Source organism: Mustela nivalis, assembly GCF_964662115.1.
Source record: "Mustela nivalis genome assembly, chromosome: 9".
Taxonomy (NCBI): Eukaryota; Metazoa; Chordata; class Mammalia; order Carnivora; family Mustelidae; genus Mustela; species Mustela nivalis.
In genome coordinates this window covers 111,216,190-111,237,155 of record NC_139028.1, presented here as the reverse complement: position 1 = coordinate 111,237,155, position 20,966 = coordinate 111,216,190, and the positions used below count along the sequence as shown (strand labels likewise).

At 49.4% G+C, this 20,966-nt stretch overlaps 1 protein-coding gene and 1 long non-coding RNA gene across 4 annotated transcripts in view; one reads left to right on the top strand and one right to left on the bottom strand.

Annotated features, from left to right (window-relative positions):
- Positions 1–19,226, top strand: part of AHNAK (AHNAK nucleoprotein) — a 31,213-nt gene extending 11,987 nt beyond the window's left edge. For all 3 annotated transcript variants that reach the window (XM_082748112.1, XM_082748114.1, XM_082748113.1), the window contains exon 5: positions 356–19,226. In XM_082748112.1, the coding sequence (XP_082604238.1) occupies positions 356–18,397 (18,042 nt within the window). In that variant the 3' untranslated portion in view covers positions 18,398–19,226. The remainder of the gene's footprint in view (positions 1–355) is intronic.
- LOC309873108 overlaps positions 18,937–20,966 on the bottom strand; it is a 61,176-nt gene continuing 59,146 nt past the window's right edge. The window contains exon 2 of the long non-coding RNA XR_014316194.1: positions 18,937–20,918. This is a non-coding gene — a long non-coding RNA (uncharacterized lncRNA). The remainder of the gene's footprint in view (positions 20,919–20,966) is intronic.

Here is a 20,966-nt window from a genome sequence, read left to right as displayed (position 1 = left end):
CAAATCCATGCAGAGCTGGGAGGCATCCCTGGGACTTGACAAGCCGATTGGAATCTAGAATTGATTGATTATAAATCCTTCTTCCAGACCGCAGAAGGCAGGAGTCTACCCTGCTTCTCTCCCGCATAGCTTTTACTTCCCAGAGTTTCCCCAAATAATTTGTTTCCCTCCTGTGATGTGGCTGTCAGCCCCTTTCCTCACCCCTCCATGCTCTGCCCCAGGAGGCTCTGTGGGCCTCCGTTCTGGTCCCGGCTTCTGTGGTAAACAGGCAACCATGTTGTCGGCTGGGCTGTGGCCGGGCGTCCGTGGTCAGGCAGATCCTGCTGCAACGTCTCCCGGCCGTGTCTTTCTGCAGAGCGGGGATGACGAGGACTATCAGCGCATCTACACCACGAAGATCAAGCCTCGGCTGAGGTCGGAGGACGGACTAGAAGGGGAACCTGGGGAAACCCAGAGCCGCACCATCACCGTGACGAGAAGGGTCACGGCCTACACTGTTGATGTGACAGGCCACGAAGGAGCCAGGGAGATCGATATCAGCAGCCCAGAGTTCAAGATCAAGATACCCCGGCACAAACTGACGGAAATTTCCGCTGTGGATGTGGAGACCCAGCCTGGCAAGACAGTGATCCGACTGCCCTCGGGCTCGGGGGCAGCATCTCCTACCACAGGCTCTGTTGTGGACATCCGAGCGGGCTCTGTTTCTGCTTCGGGACCAGAGCTGCAAGGTGCTGGCCACTCGAAGCTCCAGGTCACCGTGCCTGGGATAAAGGTGGGGAGCCCAGGTGTCAGTGTCAGTGCGAAGGGCTTGGACTTGGGTGGCAAAGGAGGGGTCCAAGTACCAGGAGCGGACATTTCGTCTTCTCTTGAGGGTGGGGCAGTGGAGGTACAGGACCCATCCCTGGAGAGTGGCACTAATGGGAAAATTAAAATTCCCACTATGAAGGTGCCAAAATTCGGTGTCTTGACAGTGCCTGAGGGCCAGGCCCCAGGAGCCGGTTTGAGCATTTCTGCACCCGAGTTCTCTGTGGGACACAAGGGTGGCAAGCCCGGCCTGACCATTGGCGGGAACATCCAGACCCCTCAGCTAGAAGTCAGTGCTCCTTCTGCCAATATTGAGGGGCTTGAGGGGAAGCTGAAGGGACCCCAAATCACTGGGCCATCTCTTGAGAGTGACCTAGGCCTGAAAGGTGCCAAGCCACAGGGGAGCATAGGGGTGGACATTTCAGGTCCCAAAATCAAGGGCACTGTCACTGGCTCTAGTGTGGAAGTTCAAGCCCCTGATGTTGATCTTCACGGGCCTGGGGGCAAACTGAATATGCCCAAGATGAAAGTTCCCAAATTCTCTGTGTCAGGTTCAAAGGGAGAGGGAACTGGCATTGATGTGACACTGCCCACAGGTGAAGTGACTCTTCCTGGGATCTCTGGTGATGTCAGCCTGCCTGAGGTTGCTGCTGGGGGGCTGGAAGGGAAGGTGAAGGGTACGAAAGTCAAGACTCCTGAAATGATCATGCAGAAACCTAAAATCTCCATGCAGGATGTGGATCTGAGCCTTGGATCCCCTAAAGTGAAGGGAGATATTAAGGTTTCAGTGCCTGGGGTACAAGGTGACATTAAAGGCCCTCAAGTGGCAGTAAAAGGCTCCAAAGTGGACACAGAGACACCTAGCCTTGAGGGGACCCTGACCGGACCCACGCTTGGTAGTCCTGGAAAAGCAGGAATGTGCAGGATCTCTATGGCAGATGTAGATCTAAATGTGGCTGCCCCTAAAATGAAAGGGGGTGTAGATGTCACGCTTCCCAAAGTAGAAGGGAAAGTCAAAGTCCCTGAAGTGGATGTCAAAGGCCCCAAAGTTGATGTCAGTGCCCCAGGTGTGGAAGTTCATGGCCCAGACTGGAACCTGAAAATGCCCAAGTTCAGCACTCCAGGAGCTGAAGGGGAAGGCCCAGATGTAGATGTGAAACTACCCAAAGGAGATGTCAGTTTTCCAGGGCCCAAGGTCAGTGTGGAGGCCCCAAATGTCAACATAGCGGGCCCAGGAGGCAAACTTAAAGGCCCTGATATTAAGCTGCCTGAAATGAGTGTCAAGACACCAAAGATCTCCATACCTGATGTCGATTTGCATGTTAAAGGCACAAAGGTAAAAGGAGAGTATGATGTAACAGTCCCAAAACTTGAAGGGGAACTGAAAGGCCCCAAAATGGACACTGATGCTCCAGATGTGGATGTTCAGGGCCCAGACTGGCACCTGAAGATGCCCAAGATGAAAATGCCAAAATTCAGTGTGCCAGGCTTCAAAGCAGAGGGCCCAGAAGTGGATGTGAACCTGCCCAAGGTTGATGTGGACATTTCTGGGCACAAGGTAGATGTTAGTGCTCCAGATGTGAGCCTTGAGGGACCAGAAGGGAAACTGAAAGGACCTAAGTTTAAGATGCCTGAGATGAATATCAAAGCCCCAAAGATCTCCATGCCAGATGTGGACTTACATTTGAAAGGCCCTAAAGTAAAGGGAGAATATGATGTCACAGTGCCAAAAGTGGAAGGTGAGATTAAAGTTCCTGATGTTGAACTTAAAAGCGCCAAAGTGGATATCAATGTTCCAGATGTTGATGTTCACGGCCCAGACTGGCACCTGAAGATGCCCAAAATGAAAATGCCCAAGTTCAGCATGCCTGGCTTCAAAGCAGAGGGCCCAGAAGTGGATGTGAACCTGCCTAAGGCTGACATTGACATCTCCGGACCCACAGTGGACGTTGAAGTTCCAGATGTGAACATTGAAGGACCTGAAGGAAAGCTGAAGGGTCCTAAGTTTAAGATGCCTGAGATGAATATCAAGGCTCCTAAGATCTCTATGCCTGATGTGGATTTGCATATGAAAGGTCCCAAGGTGAAGGGAGAATATGATGTTACGGTGCCAAAGATGGAAGGGGAACTCAAAGGGCCAAAAGTAGACATTGGTGCCCCAGATGTTGAAGTTCATGGTCCTGAATGGAACCTAAAGATGCCCAAGATGAAAATGCCCAAATTCACCATGCCCAGCCTCAAAGGTGAGGGCCCAGAAGTGGATGTGAACCTGACAAAGGCTGATGTGGACATTTCTGCACCCAAGGTAGATATTAGTGCTCCAGATTTGGGCCTTGAAGGACCAGAAGGAAAGTTGAAAGGCCCCAAGTTTAAGATGCCTGAGATGCACTTTAAGGCTCCTAAGATGACTCTCCCAGATGTTGACTTGGATCTTAAAGGACCCAAAGTGAAAGGCAGTCTAGATATGTCAGCACCGAAAATAGAAGGTGAGATGAAAGTTCCAGATGTGGACATCAAAGGACCCCAGGTAGACCTTAAAGCACCAGATGTGGAAGTCCAAGGTGCAGACTGGAGCCTGAAAATGCCCAAGATGAAAATGCCCAAGTTCAGCATGCCCAGCTTGAAAGGCGAGGGCCCAGATGTGGATGTGAACCTGCCTAAGGCTGACATTGACATCTCTGGACCTAAAGTTGACATTGAAGCCCCAGATGTGAGCCTTGAAGGTCCAGAAGGGAAGCTGACGGGTCCCAAGTTTAAGATGCCTGAGATGCACTTCAAGACCCCCAAGATCTCCATGCCTGACGTGGACTTACACTTGAAAGGTCCTAAGGTGAAGGGGGATGTGGACGTGTCTGTGCCCAAGATAGAAGGTGAAATGAAAGTGCCAGATGTGGACATCAAAGGACCCAAACTGGATGTTGATGTCCCAGATGTGGACGTTCATGGCCCAGACTGGCACCTGAAGATGCCCAAAATGAAAATGCCCAAGTTCAGCATGCCTGGCTTCAAAGGTGAGGGCCCAGATGTGGATGTGAACCTGCCCAAGGCTGACATTGATATCTCTGGACCCAAAGTGGACATTGAAGCCCCCGATGTTAACATTGAAGGACCGGAAGGAAAGCTGAAAGGCCCCAAATTCAAGATGCCTGAGATGCACTTCAAGGCTCCCAAGATCTCCATGCCTGATGTGAACTTGAATCTTAAGGGGCCAAAACTAAAGGGAGATGTGGATGTGTCTGTGCCTGATGTAGAAGGTGAAATAAAGGTGCCGGATGTGGACATTAAAGGGCCCAAAGTTGATATCAGTGCTCCAGATGTGGATGTTCAAGGCCCAGACTGGCACTTGAAGATGCCCAAGGTGAAAATGCCCAAGTTCAGCATGCCTGGCTTCAAAGGAGAAGGCCCAGAAGTGGATGTGAACCTGCCCAAGGCCAACATTGATGTCTCAGGGCCCAAGGTGGATGTTGAAGTTCCAGATGTGAATATTGATGGTCCAGATGCAAAAATAAAAGGTCCTAAATTTAAGATGCCAGAAATGAATATAAAGCCTCAGAAGATATCCATGCCAGATGTTGGTTTGCATTTGAAAGGTCCTAAAATCAAAGGAGATTATGATGTAACAATTCCAAAAGTAGAAGGAGAGATAAAAGCTGATGTTGACATCAAAAGTCCCAAAGTAGACATTAATGCACCAGATGTGGGAGGTCATGGCCCAGATTGGCACTTGAAGATGCCCAAAGTGAAAATGCCCAAGTTCAGCATGCCAGGCTTCAAAGGTGAGGGCCCAGAAGTGGATGTAAACCTGCCAAAGGCTGACATTGATGTCTCAGTTCCCAAGGTGGACATTGATGCTCCAGATGTTAATATTGAAGGTCCAGAGGGGAAGCTAAAAGGTCCCAAATTTAAGATGCCAAGCATGAATATACAGACTCACAAAATCTCTATGCCTGATGTTGGACTTAATCTAAAAGCTCCTAAACTGAAAACTGATGTAGATGTTTCTCTTCCCAAAGTGGAAGGAGACTTGAAAGGTCCTGAAATTGACATGAAGACCCCAAAGATGGATGTAGATGTTGGTGATATTGATATTGAGGGTCCAGAAGGGAAGCTGAAAGGTCCTAAGTTTAAGATGCCAGACATGCACTTTAAGACTCCTAAGATCTCCATGCCTGATGTGGACTTACACTTGAAAGGCCCCAAAGTCAAAGGGGATGTGGATGTGTCTATGCCCAAGATAGAAGGTGAAATGAAAGTGCCAGATGTGGACATTAAAGGGCCTAAAGTAGACATTGATGTCCCAGATGTGGATGTCCATGGCCCAGACTGGCACCTGAAGATGCCCAAGGTGAAAATGCCCAAGTTCAGCATGCCTGGCTTCAAAGGTGAGGGCCCAGATGTGGATGTGAACCTGCCTAAGGCTGACATTAATGTTTCTGGCCCCAAAATGGACATTGATGCTCCTGATTTGGATATAGAGGGACCAGAAGGAAAATTAAAGGGCTCTAAATTTAAGATGCCTAAGTTGAATATCAAAGCTCCTAAGATATCCATGCCGGATGTGGACTTGAATTTGAAGGGTCCCAAAGTGAAAGGAGAAATTGATGCTTCTGTGCCTGAGCTAGAAGGTGAACTGAGAGGTCCACAAGTTGATATCAAAGGTCCTAGTGTAGATGTGGAGATGCCTGATGTTGATCTGGAATGTCCTGATGCCAAGTTGAAAGGCCCTAAGTTTAAGATGCCTGAGATGCACTTCAAGACCCCTAAGATCTCCATGCCTGACGTGGACTTACACTTGAAAGGTCCTAAGGTGAAGGGGGATGTGGACGTGTCTGTGCCCAAGATAGAAGGTGAAATGAAAGTGCCAGATGTGGACATCAAAGGACCCAAACTGGATGTTAATGTCCCAGATGTGGACGTTCATGGCCCAGACTGGCACCTGAAGATGCCCAAAATGAAAATGCCCAAGTTCAGCATGCCTGGCTTCAAAGGTGAGGGCCCAGATGTGGATGTGAACCTGCCCAAGGCTGACATTGATATCTCTGGACCCAAAGTGGACATTGAAGCCCCCGATGTTAACATTGAAGGACCGGAAGGAAAGCTGAAAGGCCCCAAATTCAAGATGCCTGAGATGCACTTCAAGGCTCCCAAGATCTCCATGCCTGATGTGAACTTGAATCTTAAGGGGCCAAAACTAAAGGGAGATGTGGATGTGTCTGTGTCAAAATTGGAAGGCGATTTGAAAGGCCCCAGTGTGGATGTGGAGATGCCTGATGTTGAACTGGAGTGTCCTGATGCAAAGTTGAAAGGCCCTAAGTTTAAGATGCCAGACATGCACTTCAAGACCCCCAAGATCTCCATGCCTGATGTGGACTTACACTTGAAAGGCCCCAAAGTCAAAGGGGATGTGGATGTGTCTGTGCCCAAGATAGAAGGTGAAATGAAAGTGCCAGATGTGGACATTAAAGGCCCCAAAGTAGACATTGATGCTCCAGATGTGGATGTTCATGGCCCAGAGTGGCACCTGAAGATGCCCAAGATGAAAATGCCCAAGTTCAGTATGCCTGGCTTTAAAGGTGAGGGCCCAGATGTGGATGTGAACCTGCCCAAGGCTGACATTGACATTTCTGGACCTAAGGTGGACGTTGAAGCGCCAGATATGAACATTGAGGGTCCAGAAGGAAAACTGAAAGGCCCTAAGTTCAAGATGCCTGAAATGCACTTTCATGCCCCTAAGATCTCCATGCCTGATGTTGATTTCAACTTAAAAGGGCCTAAAATCAAAGGAGACTTTGATGTTTCTGCCCCAAAGCTGGAGGGAGAGTTAAAGGGTCCGGAAGTGGATGTCAAAGGCCCCAAATTGGATGTTGACATGCCAGAAGTAGCTGTGGAAGGTCCAGATGGCAAATGGAAAAGTCCTAAATTTAAGATGCCAGACATGCACTTTAAAGCTCCCAAAATCTCCATGCCAGACATTGATCTACACTTAAAAAGTCCCAAGATAAAGGGAGAGGTGGATGTTGATGTTCCCAAATTGGAAGGTGACCTCAAAGGGTCAGACCTCAAAGGTGACATCAGTGGGCCAGATATTGACATTGAAGGACCAGAGGGAAAATTGAAAGGTCCTAAGTTCAAGATGCCTGACATGCATTTCAAAGCCCCAAATATTTCTATGCCTGACGTGGACCTAAATTTGAAAGGACCAAAAATCAAGGGGGATGTTGATGTGTCAGTGCCTGAGGTAGAAGGTAAAATTAAAGTACCAGATGTGAACATCAAGGGCCCAAAAGTAGATATAAATGCTCCTGATGTTCATGGCCCAGATTGGCACCTGAAGATGCCCAAAATGAAAATGCCCAAGTTCAGCGTTCCTGGTTTCAAAGCAGAGGGTCCAGAGGTAGATGTGAATCTTCCCAAGGCTGACATTGGTGTCTCAGGACCCAAAGTTGACATTGAAGTCCCAGAGATGAGCATCGAGAGTCCAGAGGGAAAAATCAAGGGGCCTAAATTTAAGATGCCGGAAATGAACATCAAAGCTCCCAAGATCTCCATGCCAGATGTAGATTTACACTTGAAAGGTCCTAAGGTCAAAGGAGATGTGGACATTTCCTTGCCTAAGGTGGAAGGTGACCTGAAGGCCCCCAAAGTGGACATTGATGTCCCAGATGTGGATGTTCAGGGCCCAGACTGGCACCTGAAAATGCCCAAGATGAAAATGCCCAAGTTCAGCATGCCAGGCTTCAAAGGAGAAGGCCCAGAAGTGGATGTGAACGTGCCCAAGGCTGATATTGATGTGACTGGACCCAAGGTGGACATTGAAGGCCCCGATGTTAACATTGAGGGTCCTGAGGGAAAGTTGAAAGGTCCCAAGTTCAAGATGCCTGAGATGAACATCAAAGCCCCCAAGATCTCCATGCCTGACTTCGATTTGCACCTGAAAGGTCCCAAGGTAAAGGGTGATGTGGATGTGTCTCTGCCCAAAGTTGAAGGTGACCTCAAGGGCCCTGAAGTTAACATCAAGGGTCCCAAGGTGGATGTTGATGTCCCAGATGTGGATGTTCAGGGCCCAGACTGGCACCTGAAGATGCCCAAGATGAAAATGCCCAAGTTCAGCATGCCAGGCTTCAAAGGAGAAGGCCCAGAAGTGGATGTGAACGTGCCCAAGGCTGATATTGATGTGACTGGACCCAAGGTGGACATTGAAGGCCCCGATGTTAACATTGAGGGTCCTGAGGGAAAGTTGAAAGGTCCCAAGTTCAAGATGCCTGAGATGAACATCAAAGCCCCCAAGATCTCCATGCCTGACTTCGATTTGCACCTGAAAGGTCCCAAGGTAAAGGGTGATGTGGATGTGTCTCTGCCCAAAGTTGAAGGTGACCTCAAGGGCCCTGAAGTTAACATCAAGGGTCCCAAGGTGGATGTTGATGTCCCAGATGTGGATGTTCAGGGCCCAGACTGGCACCTGAAGATGCCCAAGATGAAAATGCCCAAGTTCAGCATGCCAGGCTTCAAAGGAGAGGGCCCAGAAGTGGATGTGAACCTACCCAAGGCTGATATTGATGTCTCAGGACCCAAGGTGGACATTGAAGGCCCTGATGTTAACATTGAGGGTCCTGAGGGAAAGTTGAAAGGTCCTAAGTTCAAGATGCCAGAGATGAACATCAAAGCTCCCAAGATCTCCATGCCTGACTTCGATTTGCACCTGAAAGGTCCCAAGGTAAAGGGTGATGTGGATGTGTCTCTGCCCAAAGTTGAAGGTGACTTAAAGGCTCCTGAAGTTGACATCAAAGGCCCCAAGGTGGATGTTGATGTTCCAGATGTGGATGTTCATGGCCCTGACTGGCACCTGAAGATGCCCAAGATAAAAATGCCCAAGATCAGCATGCCTGGCTTCAAGGGAGAAGGCCCAGAAGTGGATGTGAACCTACCCAAGGCTGACATAGATGTGTCAGGACCCAAAGTGGATGTTGAATGTCCTGATGTGAATATTGAAGGACCTGAAGGAAAGTGGAAAAGTCCAAAGTTTAAGATGCCTGAAATGCATTTGAAGACTCCAAAGATATCCATGCCAGATATTGATATTAATCTAGCAGGTCCAAAAATAAAAGGAGATGTGGATGTCAAAGGTCCCAAATTAGAGGGAGATCTGAAAGGCCCTGAAGTCGACCTCAAAGGCCCCAAAGTGGACATTGATGTTCCAGATGTGGATGTCCATGGCCCAGACTGGCACCTGAAAATGCCCAAGATGAAAATGCCCAAATTCAGCATGCCAGGCTTCAAAGGAGAGGGCCCAGAAGTGGATGTGAACCTACCCAAGGCTGATATTGATGTCTCAGGACCCAAGGTGGACATTGAAGGCCCTGATGTTAACATTGAGGGTCCTGAGGGAAAGTTGAAAGGTCCCAAGTTCAAGATGCCAGAGATGAACATCAAAGCTCCCAAGATCTCCATGCCTGACTTCGATTTGCACCTGAAAGGTCCCAAGGTAAAGGGTGATGTGGATGTGTCTCTGCCCAAAGTTGAAGGTGACCTCAAGGGCCCTGAGGTTAACATCAAGGGTCCGAAGGTGGATGTTGATGTCCCAGATGTGGATGTTCAGGGCCCAGACTGGCACCTGAAGATGCCCAAAATAAAAATGCCCAAGATCAGCATGCCAGGGTTCAAAGGAGAAGGCCCAGAAGTGGATGTGAATCTACCCAAGGCTGACATTGATGTGACTGGACCCAAGGTGGACATTGAAGGCCCTGATGTTAACATTGAGGGTCCTGAGGGAAAGTTGAAAGGTCCCAAGTTCAAGATGCCTGAGATGAACATCAAAGCCCCCAAGATCTCCATGCCAGACATTGATCTTAACCTGAAGGGCCCTAAAGTGAAAGGTGATGTGGATGTGTCTTTACCAAAAGTGGAAGGTGAGATTAAAGTTCCTGATGTTGACATCAAGGGCCCCAAAGTGGACATTGATGCCCCAGATGTGGATGTTCATGGCCCTGACTGGCACCTGAAGATGCCCAAGATAAAAATGCCCAAGATCAGCATGCCAGGGTTCAAAGGAGAAGGCCCAGAAGTGGATGTGAACCTACCCAAGGCTGACATTGATGTCTCAGGACCCAAGGTGGACATTGATGCTCCAGATGTCAATATTGAAGGTCCAGATGCAAAACTGAAGGGCCCCAAGTTCAAGATGCCAGAGATGAACATCAAAGCTCCTAAGATATCCATGCCAGATTTGGATCTTAACCTTAAAGGCCCTAAAATGAAAGGAGAAGTGGATGTTTCCCTTCCAAATGTAGAAGGTGATGTGAAAGGGCCTACTCTTGACATCAAGGGCCCGAAGATAGATGTAGATGCTCCAGATATTGACATTCATGGTCCTGAGGGCAAATTGAAAGGTCCCAAACTGAAGATGCCAGACATGCATGTAAATATGCCCAAAATCTCCATGCCAGAAATTGACCTGAATTTGAAAGGCGCAAAGCTTAAGGGAGATGTTGATGTTTCTGGGCCCAAACTGGAAGGTGATGTTAAAGCTCCCAAGCTGGATGTAAAGGGGCCAGAAGTGGACATTTCTGGTCCTAAGGTCAATCTTGATGGCAAGGCAAAGAAATCACGTTTTAAGCTTCCTAAATTTAACTTTTCAGGCTCCAAAGTTCAGACACCTGAGGTGGATGTCAAAGTTAAAAAGCCAGATATTGATGTGACAGGTCCAAAAGTTGATATTAATGCTCCTGATGTTGAGGTCCAAGGGAAAGTGAAAGGATCTAAGTTCAAAATGCCTTTCCTGAGTATTTCATCTCCTAAAGTTTCTATGCCTGATGTAGAGTTAAATCTGAAAGGCCCTAAAGTCAAAGGAGACTTAGATGTTACAGCTCCTAATTTAGAAGGTGACTTAAAAGGACCCAAAGTAGATATTAAAGCACCAGAAGTTCATCTTGATGCACCTGATGTGGATGTTCATGGTCCAGATTGGAGTTTGAAAATGCCCAAAATGAAAATGCCCAAGTTTGGTGTGCCTGGCTTAAAAGTGGAAGGGCCAGAAATGGCTGTGGATCTGCCAAAAGGAGATCTCAACATCGAGGGGCCCAAAGTGGACATCGAGGGTCCAGAAATAAATGTGGAAGGTGTAGAAGGAAGCTTAAAAGGCCCCAAACTCAAGATGCCTGACATGAATATCAAAACTCCCAAAATCTCCATGCCTGACATTGATTTAAACCTGAAGGGCCCCAAAGTGAAAGGTGATATGGATGTTTCTCTGCCCAAAGTTGAAGGGGATCTGAAAGGACCAGAGATTGATATTAAAGGGCCCAAAGTGGACGTTGATGCCCCTGGTGTGGATGTTCATGGCCCAGACTGGCACCTGAAAATGCCAAAGGTGAAAATGCCTAAGTTCAGCATGCCGGGTTTCAAAGGTGAAGGTCCAGATGTGGATGTTACTCTCCCTAAAGCGGACATTGATATTTCTGGCCCCAAAATGGACATTGATGCCCCGGATGTGAATATTGAAGGTCCAGATGTGAAACTGAAGGGTCCCAAGTTCAAGATGCCTGAAATGAACATCAAAGCCCCCAAAATCTCCATGCCTGACCTTGATCTGAACTTGAAGGGCCCCAAAATGAAAGGTGATGTGGATATATCTTTGCCAAAAGTAGAAGGTGACTTAAAGGGCCCTGAGGTGGACATCAAGGGCCCCAAAGTGGACATTGACACTCCTGATATTAACATTGAAGGCCCAGAGGGGAAACTGAAGGGGCCCAAATTCAAGATGCCAGAGATGCACCTAAAGACTCCTAAGATTTCCATGCCTGATATTGATTTAAACTTGAAGGGCCCCAAAGTGAAAGGTGATATGGATGTTTCCCTCCCCAAGTTTGAAGGGGATCTTAAAGGTCCTGAGGTGGACCTCAAAGGTCCCAAAGTGGACATTGATGCTCCTGATGTGGATGTTCATGGACCGGACTGGCACCTGAAGATGCCTAAAATAAAAATGCCCAAGATCAGCATGCCAGGGTTCAAAGGAGAAGGCCCAGAAGTGGATGTGAATCTACCCAAGGCTGACATTGATGTGACTGGACCCAAGGTGGACATTGAAGGCCCTGATGTTAACATTGAGGGTCCTGAGGGAAAGTTGAAAGGTCCCAAGTTCAAGATGCCTGAGATGAACATCAAAGCCCCCAAGATCTCCATGCCAGACATTGATCTTAACCTGAAGGGCCCTAAAGTGAAAGGTGATGTGGATGTGTCTTTACCAAAAGTGGAAGGTGAGATTAAAGTTCCTGATGTTGACATCAAGGGCCCCAAAGTGGACATTGATGCCCCAGATGTGGATGTTCATGGCCCTGACTGGCACCTGAAGATGCCCAAGATAAAAATACCCAAGATCAGCATGCCAGGGTTCAAAGGAGAAGGCCCAGAAGTGGATGTGAACCTACCCAAGGCTGACATTGATGTCTCAGGACCCAAGGTGGACATTGATGCTCCAGATGTCAATATTGAAGGTCCAGATGCAAAACTGAAGGGCCCCAAGTTCAAGATGCCAGAGATGAACATCAAAGCCCCCAAGATCTCCATGCCTGACTTTGATTTGCATCTGAAAGGTCCTAAGATGAAAGGAGATGTGGATGTTTCTCTTCCTAAGGTGGAAGGTGACCTAACGGCCCCTGAAGTTGACATCAAAGGCCCCAAGGTGGATGTTGATGTCCCAGATGTGGATGTTCATGGTCCAGACTGGCACCTGAAGATGCCCAAGGTGAAAATGCCCAAGTTCAGCATGCCTGGCTTCAAAGGTGAGGGTCCAGATGTGGATGTGACCCTGCCCAAAGCTGACATTGACATCTCAGGACCCAAGGTAGACATAGACACTCCTGATGTTGACATTCACGGCCCAGAAGGGAAACTCAAGGGTCCCAAGTTTAAAATGCCTGACCTGCACCTCAAGGCACCCAAGATCTCCATGCCTGAAGTGGACCTGAATCTGAAGGGGCCAAAAGTAAAGGGTGATGTGGATGTGTCTCTGCCGAAAGTTGAAGGTGACCTCAAGGGCCCTGACGTTGATATCAAGGGCCCCAAAGTGGACATTGATGTCCCAGATGTGGATGTCCATGGCCCAGACTGGCACCTCAAGATGCCCAAGGTGAAAATGCCCAAGTTCAGCATGCCAGGCTTCAAAGGAGAAGGCCCAGAAGTGGATGTGAACCTGCCCAAGGCTGATATTGATGTCTCAGGACCCAAGGTGGATGTCGATGTTCCAGATGTCAATATTGAAGGTCCAGATGCAAAACTGAAGGGCCCCAAGTTCAAGATGCCAGAGATGAACATCAAAGCTCCCAAGATCTCCATGCCTGACTTTGATTTGCACCTGAAAGGTCCCAAGGTAAAGGGTGATGTGGATGTGTCTCTGCCTAAAGTGGAAGGTGACCTCAAGGGCCCTGAAATTGACATCAAAGGGCCCAAAGTGGACATTGATGCCCCCGATGTGGACGTTCATGGTCCAGACTGGCACCTCAAGATGCCCAAGGTGAAAATGCCCAAGTTCAGCATGCCAGGCTTCAAAGGAGAAGGCCCAGAAGTGGATGTGAACCTGCCCAAGGCTGATATTGATGTCTCAGGACCCAAGGTGGATGTCGATGTTCCAGATGTCAATATTGAAGGTCCAGATGCAAAACTGAAGGGCCCCAAGTTCAAGATGCCTGAGATGAACATCAAAGCTCCCAAGATCTCCATGCCTGATATTGACTTAAACCTGAAAGGTCCCAAGGTAAAGGGTGATGTGGATGTGTCTCTGCCTAAAGTGGAAGGTGACCTCAAGGGCCCTGAAATTGACGTCAAAGGGCCCAAAGTGGACATTGATGCCCCCGATGTGGACGTTCATGGTCCAGACTGGCACCTGAAGATGCCCAAGGTGAAAATGCCCAAGTTCAGCATGCCTGGCTTCAAGGGAGAAGGCCCAGAAGTGGATGTGAACCTTCCCAAGGCTGACATTGACATTTCTGGTCCCAAAGTGGACATTGATGTTCCAGATGTGAATATTGAATGTCCAGATGCGAAACTGAAGGGCCCTAAGTTCAAGATGCCAGAGATGAACATCAAAGCTCCCAAAATCTCCATGCCTGAGCTTGACTTAAACCTGAAGGGCCCCAAAATGAAGGGTGATGTGGATGTTTCTTTGCCCAAGGTGGAAGGTGACCTCAAGGGCCCTGAAGTTGACATCAAGGGCCCCAAATTGGACTTTGACACTCCTGATATCAATATTGAGGGCCCAGAAGGAAAATTGAAGGGGCCCAAATTTAAGATGCCAGAGATGCATATTAAAGCCCCTAAGATCTCCATGCCTGACTTGGACTTAAATTTGAAGGGGCCAAAAGTAAAGGGGGATGTGGACCTTTCATTACCTAAGGTGGAAGGTGATCTAAAAGGGCTAGAGGTGGACATTGAAGGTCCTGAAGGGAAACTCAAAGGTCCCAAATTTAAGATGCCTGATGTCCATTTCAAAACCCCACAAATCTCCATGAGTGACATTGATTTGAACTTGAAAGGACCTAAAATAAAGGGAGATTTGGATATTTCCGTTCCTAAACTGGAAGGAGATCTGAAAGGCCCCAGAGTCGATGTTAAAGGCCCTAATCTGGACATAGACACTCCTGATGTTGACATTCACGGCCCAGAAGGGAAACTCAAGGGTCCCAAGTTTAAAATGCCTGACCTGCACCTCAAGGCACCCAAGATCTCCATGCCTGAAGTGGACCTGAATCTGAAGGGTCCCAAGGTAAAGGGTGATGTAGATGTGTCTCTGCCGAAAGTTGAAGGTGACCTCAAGGGCCCTGACGTTGATATCAAGGGCCCCAAAGTGGACATTGATGTCCCAGATGTGGATGTCCATGGCCCAGACTGGCACCTCAAGATGCCCAAGGTGAAAATGCCCAAGTTCAGCATGCCAGGCTTCAAAGGAGAAGGCCCAGAAGTGGATGTGAACCTGCCCAAGGCTGATATTGATGTCTCAGGACCCAAGGTGGATGTCGATGTTCCAGATGTCAATATTGAAGGTCCAGATGCAAAACTGAAGGGCCCCAAGTTCAAGATGCCTGAGATGAACATCAAAGCTCCCAAGATCTCCATGCCTGATATTGACTTAAACCTGAAAGGTCCCAAGGTAAAGGGTGATGTGGATGTGTCTCTGCCTAAAGTGGAAGGTGACCTCAAGGGCCCTGAAATTGACGTCAAAGGGCCCAAAGTGGACATTGATGCCCCCGATGTGGACGTTCATGGTCCAGACTGGCACCTGAAGATGCCCAAGGTGAAAATGCCCAAGTTCAGCATGCCTGGCTTCAAGGGAGAAGGCCCAGAAGTGGATGTGAACCTTCCCAAGGCTGACATTGACATTTCTGGCCCCAAAGTGGACATTGATGTTCCAGATGTGAATATTGAATGTCCAGATGCGAAACTGAAGGGCCCTAAGTTCAAGATGCCAGAGATAAATATCAAAGCTCCCAAAATCTCCATGCCTGATGTTGACTTGGATTTGAAAGGATCCAAAATCAAAGGAGATTTTGATGTGTCGGTCCCCAAGATCGAAGGTACTTTCAAAGGCCCAGAAGTAGACCTTAAAGGTTCAGGTCTGGATTTTGAAGGCCCAGATGCCAAGCTTAGTGGCCCACATTTGAAGATGCCATCGCTGGATATATCTGCCCCTAAAGTAACTGTTCCTGATGTTGATTTGCATTTCAAGGCACCCAAAATTGGGATTTCTGGTCCCAAGTTGGAAGGTGCTGAACTGGACCTCAAAGGGCCCAAAGTTGATTTAGAAGCTCCAAGCTTGGATGTACACACGGAGAGCCCAGATATTACTGTTGAGGGGCCAGACATTAAAATTCCCAAATTCAAGAAACCCAAGTTTGGTTTTGGGGCAAAAAGCCCTAAAGCTGACATCAAATCACCTTCTCTGGATGTGACTGTTCCCGAGGCAGAGATGAATGTTGAGACTCCTGAAATTAGTGTTGGTGGCAAGGGCAAGAAGAGTAAATTTAAAATGCCCAAAATTCACATGAGTGGCCCTAAAATGAAGGCCAAAAAACAGGGATTTGACTTGAATGTTCCTGGGGGTGAAATTGATGCCAGTCTCAAGGTCCCCGAGGTAGATGTCAACGTTACCGGGCCAGACGCCACACTTAAAGGTGATGTGAAATCCCCCAAAACCAAGAAACCTATGTTCGGGAAAATGTACTTTCCAGATGTAGAATTTGACATTAAATCACCTAAATTTAAAGCTGAGGCCCCCCTCCCAAGCCCCAAACTGGAGGGTGAAATACAGGCGCCTGATGTAGACATTTCTTCGCCAGGGATTCATGTCGAAGGTCCCGACATCAAGGTGAAGGCTCCCAAGTTCAAGCTGCCAGGCATGGATGTCTCAGGAAAACTAGAGGGTGACTTGAAGGGCCCCAGGGTGCAGGCCAACTTGGACACACCTGACATCAACATTGAAGGCCCAGATGCCAAAGTCAAAGCACCGTCCTTCGGCATTTCTGGCCCTCAGGTCTCCATCCCCGATGTGAATGTTAGCTTGAAAGGACCAAAGGTAAAGGGTGATGTCCCAAGTGTGGGACTGGAAGGACCAGACATAGATCTGCAAGGTCCAGAATCAAAGATCAAGTTTCCCAAGTTTTCAGTGCCCAAGATCGGCGTCCCTGGTGTGAAGATGGAAGGGGGAGGAGCGGAGGTCCATGCCCAGCTGCCCTCTCTCGAAGGAGGCTTGAGCACACCCGATGTGAAGCTTGAAGGGCCGGATGTGTCTCTGAAAGGGCCAAAAGTAGACTTGCCTTCGGTGAACCTCTCTATGCCAAAAATCTCTGGACCTGATGTTGACCTGAACTTGAAAGGACCAAGTTTGAAGGGAGACCTGGATGCTTCTGTTCCTGGTGTGAAGGTGCATGCCCCAGGGCTTGACCTCAGAGGTCAAGGTGGAAAGGTGAGGATGGAAGGAGATGGTGTGAAAGTGCCTGGGATCGATACCACGTTAAATCTTGGCGCCCCAGATGTGACCCTGAAGGGACCAAGCCTGCAGGGGGACCTGGCTGTCTCTGGTGACATCAAATGCCCTAAAGTATCAGTAGGTGCTCCTGATGTAAGTCTGGAGGCCCCCGAAGGTGGCATTAAACTTCCCAAAATGAAGCTGCCTCAGTTTGGCATCTCGACTCCAGGGTCCGACTTGGACGTGAACGTCCAAGGGCCACAAGTGACTGGAGAACTGCAGGCACCAGCTATGGATGTGAACCTCGGGGGCCTGAGCCTGAAAGGGCCTAAGATCTCTGGCCCTCAAGTCTCAGCACCAGACATGGACTTGAACTTGGAAGGACCAAAAATAAAAGGGAGCCTTGGGGCCACTGGTGAGATGAAAGGCCCCACTGTTGGAGGAAGTCATCTAGGCGTCAGCGTTGAAGGCCTCGGAGGAAACCTCCAGATGCCTGGAATCAAGTCCTCTGGATGTGATGTAGAGCTGCCAGGCGTGAATGTGAAACTCCCAACAGGGCAAATTTCTGGTCCTGAAATCAAAGGCGATCTGAAAGGTTCAGGAATAGGTTTCCACGGGGCTGCTCCCGACATTAGCGTCAAGGGGCCTTCCCTTAACGTGGCCTCCCCTGAGTCAGATTTCGGTGTCAGCTTGAAGGGCCCGAAAATCAAAGGAGGTGTGGATGTTTCTGGGGTTGTCAGCACCCCAGCTGTCAGCCTGGGCGAAGGGCATGTGAGTGTCAAAGGACCCCAGGCCACCTCTGCTCTTAACTTGGATGCACCGAAGTTTGCTGGGGGACTTCATTTCTCAGGACCAAAAGTAGAAGGAGGCGTGAAAGGAGGCCAGGTTGGACTCCAGGGTCCTGGGCTGAGTGTGTCTGGGTCTCCAGGTCACTTGGAAAGCAGATCTGGAAAAGTAACATTCCCCAAGATGAAGATCCCCAAATTCACATTCTCTGGCCGTGAGCTGATTGGCAGAGAAGTCGGGGTGGATATTAACTTCCCTAAAGTGGAGGCCACTGCCCAGGCTGGAGCTGGAGAGGGCGAGTGGGAAGAGTCTGACGTGAAACTTAAAAAGTCCAAAATCAAAATGCCCAAGTTCAATTTTTCCAAACCTAAAGCGAAAGGTGGTGTCACCGGCTCCCCGGAAGCGTCCATTTCAGGGTCCAAAGGTGACCTGAAGAGCTCAAAGGCCAGCCTCGGTTCCCTGGAAGGAGACACTGAGGCTGAGACGTCATCCCCCAAAGCCAAGTTCTCCTTATTTAAAAGTAAGAAGCCCCGGCACCGCTCCAATTCCTTCAGTGACGAAAGGGAGCTCTCGGCACCTTCCACCCCGACCGGGACCTTGGAGTTTGAAGGTGGGGAAGTCAAAGGGAAACACGCAAAGCTGAAGTTTGGTACCTTCGGTGGCTTGGGGTCAAAGAGCAAAGGTCATTATGAGGTGACCGGGAGTGATGACGAGGCAGGCAAGTTGCAAGGGAGTGGAGTGTCCTTGGCCTCTAAGAAGTCCCGACTGTCCTCCTCTTCCAGCAACGACAGTGGGACTAAGGTTGGCATCCAGCTTCCCGAGGTGGAGCTGGTGGTTTCCAAGAAAGAGTAGCGGGCCTCATGTGTGTACATATATTTGTAAAAATACATCAGCCTTGGGTGTGTTTGTATATAAACTGCAAAGAGAAACACACCGACAGCCTCAGCATAACGCGAAGATCTGGCCTCTGCCCGGGGCAAGTGCGGAAAAAAGCCAGCCAGCCGCCTTGGTGCTCCCGGCCCGGAGCTCTACGGATGGTTCCAAGTTCGTCCAGCCCGTGTGCAGAGCCAACAGGATTTGCCTTGAGATTTCAGTTTTTGTTTTTTGTTTTTGCATTGAACGCTGAGAGCTCCTGTTTACTAAGCAAGCTTTTGTGTTTATTATCCTCATTTTTACTGAACATTGTTAGTGTTGGGGCAATGGAAACCCAGTTTTTCATTGTAATGACTTTGGGGGCTTTGGTTAGTAAGGGTGGGGTGGGGGTAGAAAGCAGTAGAGGGTCCAGACCTCCGTTTCTCCTAAGATTGGATCTATTCAAACAGCAGACACCCAAAGAGGACCCAGAGGAGGTGGCAGGCGGGGTGGGTGTTTTTAGATCTCTCTAGCATTGCTTTATTTCCCCCCAGGGGTGGCGGTCCTAGCCAGTTCGGTGCTCACGGTGAGCCAGAATTAGAATCTGTTTGCAAATTGGCCGACCCCCCCCTCCAAGCTCCACAAGAGGGGCTCCTGTTCTGTGTCTTGTGGGAGAAATGTTTCCTTCATGGCCGCCACATTCCTGATACTAGTTCTGATTTCTTTCAATAAATGTTACCGTGATTAAGAAAATTTCCCGCACTTTAATGGCAAATTAATTGAGAATGTAAGGAAATGGAAGGCCAATAAAGCTGTTTATTAATCCTGATGTCTCGTGCCTTCGTGTTCTGTGTTGGGAGCACGAACCCAGCCCCGGCCGTTGAGACTCAGTCCGTCCCGGGGAATTTGCCGGTTTCATTACTGGGTGATGGAGGGGCGGGGTGTCTTTGCTGCCCGATTCTCACGGTGAGGCCGGCTGCATTATTGCTGAGAAATCTAGAGAGGCTTAGCACCCTGGCAGCCCGGGCCCCAGGACCCCCTCACCCCAACTTTGTATCCTCCGATAGGAATACACAACTCAGAAATGGTTCTGAATGGGGAAGAGGATAAGATATGAATGGAGAACAAGACCCACAGAGTGGTGGAAAGGGCTCGATCTGGCTCTGAGTTAGAGGCATGCCATCTCTTTCTGACTTGGCTGCGGCTTTGCGGGCTGGCCTCAAGTTACCTGCCCTGTCCGGGCCTCAGATTCCTCTTCTTTGAAATAAGGGTGCTGATCTCATAGTAGGGGTCTTTGTGGTTTCTGCTAGTCCTGCTAAACTTTTCAAAAATCCTCTTGTGGCCAGAGTTCCCTCTTGATTTCCAGCTCTGCAGACAATACTTGGTGGTGGTGGTGGTGGGGTGGTGCTTCTAGAAACTGGCTTCTAGTGTCAGTCATTGCTGAGCAGAAGGCAGTGCCTTTTTAGACCAAAATGATTGGAACAAACTCCTCCCCTTGCTGCTCCCCAGAGCTGCCACTTTCCTGCCTGAGGAGGCAGCTCTGCACCCCACCCATCACCCATCACCCCAGATCACCCCAGACCACGGGTAACAGCTCCTGCCCCATCCTATCCTGTCTACACTGCCAGCTTGTCCATGGGGTTTCGGCACATGGCCATGGGGTCTGCTCAGGGGTGCTCCACCTGTCCTGGCTCGGACTTCACAGTCTGTCCCCTTCATCCGTTCTGTCCCTGGAGCTTCTGGAACTCCAGAGCAGCTCTCAGTTTTGGAAAGAGGGAACAAGGGAGGTGCTGAGACCCCTGCTGCTTTTCTTAAGATGACAGACCTACCGTCATTGCTTTTGTGAGTTAGGCAAGACATTTAACCCCTTGGAGCCTTTGCTTCTTCCCGCATAAAACGGGGACACGTATCCATAGAGCCAAAGGGTCTGCTCTGGTACTCGAGTTGTTGACTGTGCAAGGACATGATGACATCAAAGGGGTTAGCCTCTATCAGAACCATAGGTTAGTTTTCTGGGAGCACGAGGTTGGGTGTGGGGTCCCAGAGAGGCAGGTGCACAGCCCCGCGTGCACACTCTAGAGCAACAGGACACGGGGGCTCACTGGCACACACACCCACATGCAGGCATTAACCTCCTCGGGAGCCCTCCCAGTGCTGCTTTCATTCTTCCGGTGCTCAGAGCCCAATCCCGAATCCTTCCTCAATTCTGAAGCTGTGGGTGTGGACGGAGCGCGCACATTGAGATGGCCGGTGCTGGTGTCGCTGGGTGGGACGCGTGGGTGATAGCGGGGTGTGCTTGTGTACACAGCCAGCGGGAATGCTGGCAAGATCCCGTGGGCAGGATGACTCAGATGGTCAGTAATATATCAATTAGCATTTTTTTTTAAGCTTAAGAAAGGGGGTTGTAGGCTGGTAGCGACTCTCAGTGATGGCCCCCGACTCTTCTTTGCCCTGCCTTTGGCTCCTCCATTTCCCCCCTCCCTCGTGCTGCCTGCTGCCTTCATCTCCAGCCACGCCCGCCCTCTCTCAGTCCCTGATGAGAATAGGGTGCTCTCTGGTATTCCCCCAG